Raw genomic sequence first — 9,522 nt, 5'->3', positions numbered from 1 at the left:
AATAGAAAATCATGGATACAAGTGTATTTTCAGGTACACATATTCTCTAATCATGTAATATATAACGATTTAATTTATATCTAACATGTTCTTCTAGTTTCTTTTTCCTTTTCATTCTTTGCTAGATAAGCTTGTAATTAAATGAACGAATTGCTAATTGTGACAAAACGACACAAACAAACAATGGAGATCAAAGAAAAGGGAAAAACTACTCGCATATGCATTTGCTTAGCAAAATTTGCTTTGAAAACAATCCATTCCCTATTCATACAGACATCTTTGCAATCAAGTTTAACAAATTGACTTAGGAAAAATATATATATATATATATATATATATATATATATATATATATATATATATATATCAAAAGTTTATGGTCTGTTTACAGATTCCCATTCTCTTCTAACGATGACTCTGAGGCATAATCATCCACTGTTGAATTTGAGATGGTCTCACTATCTGAAGTTCCATTTGGTTTCTCTTCAAGAGGTTGTTTCAAGAACCAATACATGATGCTTGCTGTCAATGTAAGGATCATCTTTTGATTCACCTGAAACAAAAAATAATAACACCATTTCAGAAACAAACAAGAATTATGAGATGCACATTTTCAATTTACAATGACAGATATTGTGTGTTTCGTGAGCATGTGATACTAAAATACAATACAAATGTTTTTGATGAAGAATACCTCTGTTATGTCTTCAGGAAGCAAAAATATTGAGCATCCTAGCTTCCTTGCGATGCTTATGATATAGGTGGCATTCATCCTTTTCTCCTCATCTGCGTTAGAAGTAACATTAGAAGTAAGAACCAAGAAAATTATTCTGAAACGTGGGTTTTAGTAGTTATAGTAGTCAAGATCACATGGAAACTTTGATTGCATGAGCTTAGAAGAAAACATACCAGTTATTCCTTTTGTGACAAGACTCCAATTTACTGCTCTAGGCTGAACAGCGCTGAGAAGCTCAAGAAAAAAAATGCCATCTGACAAACTTTTATCCTGTAAAATTCGGATAGTTAAAGTTGAAACTTTATAGCATCCATTATCCAAGATTATCATATCCTTCTTACAGTCCGCAATATTCAGTAGCCTTGGGGGAGAGGAGGAAAGAAGCAATATTTTGAACAAGTTAATATATGCTTCTGATTCAGTAGTTCTCTTTAGATTCATTGTTGGAACATCATACTAAAATTTAAATGCATGGCTAACAACAACTGGAAAAAGACTCCACTGTCGCACTTGAAGGATAAGCAATTGCTGTATTGCAAAGTTTAGAGCAACAGTTGGAAGAATCCAGTTCTTCTACTTCAGACTCTTTGGAATAGAAGTACCAGGCACGAAAGGCTTCAAGGACAGCATCATTTGTATGTTTAATCAATTCCAGTAGTTCAAAATGTTGATACATGCATTCTCTTTGCTACGCAATGAAGTTAGCAATAGACTCATACCTTAAAACTGTCCATGCGACTCTGACTTCCTGCATCACGCACTTTGGTGTTGGCCCATTTTAAAATATCAGCATCGGTGATTTCTCTTCCATGAGAGTGGAATCTCAAATTCTTTAGAAGTTGGAGGATGTTACATCTCATTAACTGCCACAGATAAGCTAAAGAGAATTGAAAACATTAGTTCAAATCTGCTAATACAAAGTCTAAGAATTGACCAAAACATTAACTTCACTAAAATTCACCATAAATGCTCTAGTCGAAAAAGGGTACTTGTTAGGTAAAGAACATACCTAATATTAGTTTTTTATTTCCTTGCACGATGTCATTCCCAGCAATGTTAACCAGGGAAAATTTTAACTGTTTTCCAATTTTTACAACTTGATTACAGTTTTCTACTTTTCTGAATGGCAACTTGATTGGAGGCTTATTTGCAATCTTCCAATTAACAATCCCTGGTGACACCTTGTCCAGGGTCTCTAGAAGCACCCACCTGCAGAGCGACAGATAATTCACTTCAGCATCAGATTGAAAAGACAGTGAAAGAATTAGATCCAGTTTTTAGCCTATGATAAAGCCATTGGAAGTTTTTCTATTTTGACAAAGAGGTAATTTTGATACAAAATCATGGGTGAGTTGAATGTAATTATGTTCAAAAGGTATGTATAAAGCACCATGATAGCAAGTGCATGTAATTATGTTCAAAAGGTATGTATAAAGCACCATGATAGCAAGTGCTTATGACTGAAAAAAATAAAAAATAAAAAATATAACTCCATAAGCGGATACTGACCCATTCCTGAGATCTTCAAAGACGTTGTCAATATAGGTTGAATTGCCAAGACTATTCATCCAAAATCGAAATGCTCTTTCCTCTCTAGAGATTTGTGTGTCATCAGGTAGTGTCTCAAGAAAAGACATCTGTTTAGTTTGGGTTGACGACAGCCCATTCCTGCAGGCGAGAAATGGTAGTTAGATATTTTGTCTTTCATCTTTAGACAGATAAGTGGTAGGAACCCATCAACTTGTGTGAACAAACTATGACCGTTTTGCATGAAATCTATTGCTTGAGGAAGTGCCTATTCTCACCTATGCTGGAAAATATGTGCAACAAAGGCTAGGTTGAGATTTGGTTGACCTTCAACAATGTCCTTTGCAGTTAAATATCTCTTGCAACCCATTCTATCTGCATGTTCAAGAACTAACTTTGCTCTTTCCAGATGATCTTTCACGGCCAATGTAGATGGATTACTATACTCGGGTGCAAGAACATTTAAAAGGTGAGCATAAGCCTCCGCATCCTGCAGGTAGCATATCCTACAGTTAAACACCAGCATAATCCCAGGGATATATCTATCAGAAAGTACACAACCATAACCATAACATCCTGCCATTTAACAAAACATTGCAGTTTATTTTAATGTTTCTAACATACCAAATCTGTAAGAAATTTACTAGTATAATACCATTAGCATCAGTGAAGGAAGGCAAATGGGAACATATTTTTGAAGTTAGATGCAACTAGCATGAATCTGAAGGTAATGATTGCTCAGTTAGATTATTAACTCTTTAGATGATACACAAATCAATTCAACATTAGGAAAAAAGACTAAAAAATAAGAAAGGTAAAATTTTTATATAGATATTGACTAAGAATTTCTTCAAGAGAAGAAAAAGAAAAGAAAGAATATTGCAGACTAGGTCCAAATAAGACTACTTAAACAAGATAACTGAAGCTATTACTTGTGTGATGAAACAAAAATCTATGTTAAATGCACTACAACCAGGAGATAAATCAATGATAATTATAAATGATGTGCTCTGTTCATATGATAGTGATTTATGATTTTATGCAGTGTTTCTATAATCAATGAATTATTATCCAATCATCATATATCCTTTGTTCATTGGTTTTAGTTTCTAAATCAATTGCAGGAGCAGTAAACCTACCAGTCAAGCATCGAAAGTTGTTTGGTGTTGAGTACATCAGTAAAAATTTTGGTAATCCAGACTTAAACATTAACGATTATCAGCATCTCAGGTTCCCAGAGTGTAAATTAAAAGACTTTTCATTTATAGCTCATATGATATTCAAAAAGAAAGATTCTAGTTAGATTGCTAGATTTGTGATCAAAATCCTAATATAGAATATTTCCTAATTTGAGTGTGAGAAATATTGCTCAATACTGAAGTATGTTTCCTAAATTGATTGAGATTCTTAATTAGATTAGAATTGGGATAACTAAAAGAGTGACTTTGTCCATGGAGAGGGGCTTTCGTGCATTGCAAAGAGTAACTTTGCCAATTGTTGAGGATTTGGCTTTGCGATGAGAGGCTCCTGCTCATTGCAGTCCCATGGAAAGATTTTGGCCTAAAGTTGAAGAAACTATAGCAATAGTATTAATAAATATATTGGGTTATGTCTAGAAGAAACTAAGACTAACTAATGTATTTACTATGAGGAGCAATATGTAGTTAGTGAATTGGATTGATGGGTAATGTAGTTTGATTTTATGCAATTTACACGCTTCTGCAATATACAAGCAAGATCAAACTATGTGCTATAAAATCTCGAGCAGATTGTGAGCATGAAGAATACTTAACACGAACCCCTATAATTGTCAGTCAACTTCTGAGAGGCCATCTCGTCTTTTCAATAACACAATCAATTGCAGTGCCTCAAGGAAATAAAGAAGTTTTGACATATCAAAATGAACATCAATTCGTTTGAGATTTAACTTATGAAACTATTTATGAATCATGATAAAAATTTGGCTCTGTCTACCTTCACATCAGAAGAAAAGTTTGTGACTGTTTTCTTGTATCCAGCTTTCTTCAACTGGAAATTCATCCATCTTAATAAGATCTTCTCTGGTGGTAGACTCATCAACTCTTCCACATCCTGTATGCATAGAAAAATATATAAAGGTGAAAATCGTTTAAAGTTTAAACCAATCACTGATGAAAATATAAGTAAAATAGAACACTACATACCTTACTGTTATCAACTAACTCCACCAGCTGAGGTGTTTTCTTCAGATTGAGGTCTGCCAAGAGTTGTATCTAAAACATCATAACCACTGAAAAGATTAAACAATGTCTAATACATTCTGTAAACACCTTCTAGTTCACATCTGCATTGATTTTTATGAATGTCAATTATCAAAGCCATATAAGTTATACTGCTTTCAATATCAGCTATTTATGAGCAGTTGAGCACAGTATTTCAAACTCTGTAGACCATTAACATGAATTCATCATCAAGTTCAAATTTAGGAAAATTCATTGAGATCTTACCTTAATGATCTGAGAAATCAATCCAAGCACAAGATGGCGCTGAAATTGAAACCAACAGGATATTATAATCATTGATCACAGTTAATTAAAACAAATTCATACAAAATCATGCTAATATCCATCAGCTGATTGATTTCAACATAATCCAAGTAAGGGATAAGGTAAAATGCAGAATGCCATGTCTACATACCCTTCCTTCAATGAAGTCTTGGGTCCCAATATTGACTACAGTACATCCAATAGCCTTAGCAGAGTTGAGACAGAGTGTATGGTTTTCATTCCTTTCCCATGGATTGAGCACTCTCTTTGTATTAATAGCCCTCTCATCAATTGTACCAGGCACTGCCACATTGATAAGCTTGCTGTATCAAAGAAAAATGCTTCAAATCCTACTCCCACCATCTTGAGACTACAAAATCAATAAAAAGAACAAGAACAAATCTAATAATAAGATTAAAGCATGATACCAAAGAAGGACTCCATCCTTTGCAATCTCAAAGAGATCATTGGTCGAAGGATCAATGGGGAGGTATTTCTTTAAGAAGTCATCTTCTCCTAGGTAATTATTGATATGAGCAACATAGGATGCCTTCTCGGGTTCACTGATGGTGTGAAGCAATGTAGTGGTCGCGGCTTTAAGGAATGCTGATGAGTTCTTTGCAACACTTCCTGTTCTTGCACTTGCATATGCATGAAGTTTCAAATACACCTGTAGTGATTACAAATTCCAATTTAGCTTCGCACTAAAAATAAGCTTTATTTCTAAGGGCTACACAAGGGATGATATCCTACTTGACCCACTAATTTCACTAATAATTTTTCACGGGCAAATTATTTTTCAAATTTATTAAAAAAATGTTGAAAAGGAAGAATACCACTTTCAAACCCATAATTTATTGGTTAGAATTTCTCCATTTATGAGGGAGAGAGAACCTTGATTTCTGATCGCTCCTTTTCAAGAAACCGAAATACAGAAAACAAACATGGATACTGATACAAGCATTAAGCTTGTTTTCTGTTTGGATACAAGCATTAAACTTGTTTTCTGTTTGGATAACAATAGATTGAAAATTCAAGTATTTGATTCAGTTCTCCGCCTTCATTTCCTAGCAGCCAATGTTGGATTTAATATCTTGTTATCCAATGCCATAGACAAAAAATTCATATCAAGAGCACCAAACAAACGAAAAAACAAAGGAAATTGCAGATTCAATATTGCTGTGATTCACGTGTCAAACAATACACAAAAATAAAAACTGCTCTCTCTCTCTCTCTCTCTCTCAAACACACACACACACACACAGAGAAACAAGAATCTGAAGTAGGAAATAGAGCAAATTAACTGATGTAAGCGAAAGCTGATCACCTTCAAAAAGAACTCGAAATCGACCTCATCGTCGAGATTTTGATACAAATCTTGAATAAAAGAAGCTCTCTCTTCCTCCGTCAGATTCTCTCCCACTACTTTCAACCTGGACATCCTAGAAGCCAAGTCTCTGAGCGTGAGCTTCCCGCTCTCCCTTCTCATGCTCATAAACTTCATTTTGAGAAGCAAAAGCAAAGGTTACAGAACAGAATCGAAAAAACACACAACAGACAAAAAGAAGAAGAGAGATTTGAAGTTTCCATGGAAAGCTTACGTGAGACTTTAAGCTGCGAAGCTCGACCTGAGTGAACTGGTTTTGGAGCCATGGATCAGATACCAGAATCCCAACGTAACCTGACATTTTGCTTGTTCTTCTTCAAATTTAAAGCTGATTCAATTCTTGTTTCTCTGTTCTAATGAAGAAACTACAAAGGAGAGAAAGATGCGTTCCTCTTCCTCTCTTTCCTTACGCTTTAGTTATCTCCAGCAGACTTTCTTCCTTTCTGCTCTCTCTATCTCTCTCTAAAAACAGTGCGTTTGGTGTTTCTTTAAGCTTATCTTTCTCTTTCTATTACTGTGTGAGTTCAGTTTGAAGAGGACGCAGTGGGAGCTGTCGGAGTTTCGAAGAATTCAAATAATGACCAATTTGTCCCCTTTCTTTTTCATCTAATAAATGCTTAATTTCCCAGTACGCCTACTCAATTTCAATTTATATACTCTCTCATCTCTAGTATTAACGCTCTTTTCTTTCCCCTTTTCACATTTCTATGGTCTATCTCTTCATTGGCCAAATTCAATGTCAATTAATTATATGAAGTGTCAATATGGAATTTCCAACCCAACTTTCTGTCGAAACTCTTAATGGAATATGATAAGAAATAGGGCTGATCAAAATTCGGTTCAAATTGAAAAATTGAATCTAACTGAGTCAATTCGGTTCAATCGATTTGGTTTTAAAATTTAATCGATTCGGTTCGATTTTAATTTATAAAAATTTCAGTTATTTCGGTTCGGTTCGGTTTTGAAGAAAAAAAAATAGGTTAAACAGAACTGAACTGAATAGTGATTTATATAGTCAAATCGAACCGAATCGATTTTTGAATTAATTTATTTTTATGGAAAATTTATGAATTATATTTAATTTTATATATATTAATTGCTTAATTTCATTGATTAATGGTTATTAGGTTCAAATCAAAGTTAAAATTAGACCAAATAACTTGAAAATCAAGTCTAAATTAAAAAATCAATTAAAAATCAAACCGATCGATTTAAACCGAGCTGTCAATTTCAGTTCAGTTCGGTTTCTAAAATTGACGATTTGATTTTTATAATTTAATTCGATTCTGTTCGGTTTGAATCGATTGCTCACCCCTATAAGAAATACTTTGAATCTATTTAGACAGAGTAAAAAAAAGGGTAAGTTATGAAAGAGTAAAAAAAATTATAAGAAATATTATAATAAAAGAAAATTATGTTTAAAAATGAATAAATTAATAAAAAATAAAAAAAATATGTAATGTATATAGCTTTTTTCAAACTGTATTTGTTAATAATATTTAAAATAATATTTTTATTTAAAAAATTAATTTTAAACTCTAAAACTTAATGCTAAACAGAGCCTAATTTATATCAACAACCACAAATTTTTTTTTTTTTTTGTTTTTTAAACTGCCAGCGACCTTTAGTCTAATGCATGCAAATGCCCGTGTCGCTATTAAATTAATTTCCTAGTAATTCTCCGGTACCTAATGAAATTAAAGAGTATAGAAAATTACGGGGTTCACATTTTCTTCTAAAATGGATTAGATTAAAGTTTTGATTAAATGAATTATATTAAAATAAATAAAATGCTAATGATAATTATGATTAGGATATGCCAATTGTAAGTTGTATCTCATATTAAAAGAAATTAATAATAATTAATATTTAAATTTATACATTTATTTTATATAATTTAATTGATTATACATAAATTTTAATAAAATATTTGATCTAATAATTATATGAAGTCTTACTTTTATTAAATATACTCTAATAATTAAACGATCTTCACATTAAATTGCATATTAAATAATGAAACTTATATAAATTAACAGTTTAAATGTATATATTCTATAATATTTTTAAAATAGCATAATTTTTTAATATCTATTTTATTCTTTTTTACTATTAATTTATAAAAAAATATAATTTAAAAATTAAAAAAAATTATGAATAACTAAGCTCTTTATTTTGAAAAAATATTTCCCTAAAAAATATTTTACGTTTGAAAATTCACATTTTTAAAAGATAAAGTTCTTTTCCTTATTTCGATAATCTTATTAAAAAATAAAAATATTTGTACATGTACATTATAAACTCATACTAATAATTTAACATTATAATTAACTAATAACAAATATTTTCATAAAAAATATTTTTTAGAAAATAATTTTCAATAAAAAAACTTTTCATATATAAATTATTTTTTCACAAAATAATGAGAGCCTAAATCTTAATTATCATTTTGAATTCATGTAAAGTAAATATTTTCCCAAACTTTGAAATCTCAATCAACTGATTAAAAAACATAGTGAATAAGACATATAAAATGAATTGGGGCATGGATTTTGTAAAATCTACTTTTGGAAAAAAATATAAAAATTAAGGAGTATTTTAATTCGAGATAAGGAGGGTTAATTATTTGAATGTTTAAAGAGATTAAATTAATTTTTTATTTCATTAATATTTATAGTCTTTTCAGAGATTAAATATTAATTTTGAGGGATTAAATTAATAATTATTCTTTTTAAAAATTAAAATTAATTAAGATAATATTTAATTTTTAATATTTTCATATTTTACTCAACACTTCTTTAAAAGTAAAAAAAAATAAAGGCTAATAAGGTAATTACGTAGTAGGAGGAAGATTTGGCCACTTTGAAAACTGGAAGGGCCACTTTAAAAGGCAAGTAATTGCCTTTTAAAAAGTTGAATTGTTAACATAACTGTCCTCTTTGGATGTATTGTGGTTTTATAGAGTGTTAAAGATTATTATTTTAATATTTTTATAATTAAAATATATTAATTTTTTAAATAATGTTTATTATTTTTAATTAATATATTAAATATTTTTAATAGCATACATCTTATTTTATTTTATTAAAAAATATTTTCTAAATATATTAAATTATGTTATTGTTTAAAATATTTAAAATTATTTTTTAAAAAAATAAATCACAATCGTTAACAATCTACATGACGTTTCCCATTAAATTGGAAGCACTCATGAATTTGAACTTTTAATTATGACCAGAACCTTGGATACAATGTTCCTCAATCCTTATATTGTACATAGTAATGCATGTAGAGCTAATTTTTATCCACTATCCTTGAATTTTATAAGTTATTTCAATAATATTTTT

General features: G+C 30.6%; 1 protein-coding gene across 1 annotated transcript; it reads right to left on the bottom strand.

The window, feature by feature from the left end:
• Window positions 1-201: 201 nt before the first annotated feature.
• LOC110631573 (fimbrin-2) lies at window positions 202-6,790 on the bottom strand. The gene is made up of 14 exons (XM_021779444.2): window positions 6,390-6,790; window positions 6,116-6,286; window positions 5,217-5,458; window positions 4,940-5,111; window positions 4,750-4,788; window positions 4,447-4,515; window positions 4,238-4,354; window positions 2,542-2,753; window positions 2,246-2,404; window positions 1,746-1,945; window positions 1,456-1,613; window positions 910-1,006; window positions 695-786; window positions 202-553 (listed from the first exon to the last, which is right to left on the bottom strand). Exons 1-14 carry the CDS (start codon window positions 6,474-6,476, stop codon window positions 386-388), a joined length of 1,983 nt encoding a protein of 660 aa, XP_021635136.2. The 5' UTR covers window positions 6,477-6,790; the 3' UTR covers window positions 202-385.
• Window positions 6,791-9,522: the final 2,732 nt, after the last annotated feature.

The sequence above is a fragment of the Hevea brasiliensis genome, chromosome 10 (genome assembly GCF_030052815.1).
Source record: "Hevea brasiliensis isolate MT/VB/25A 57/8 chromosome 10, ASM3005281v1, whole genome shotgun sequence".
In the NCBI taxonomy this organism is placed as follows: Eukaryota; Viridiplantae; Streptophyta; class Magnoliopsida; order Malpighiales; family Euphorbiaceae; genus Hevea; species Hevea brasiliensis.
Note: the sequence above shows the minus strand (reverse complement) of the source record. Positions and strands in the feature narration are given on the sequence as shown.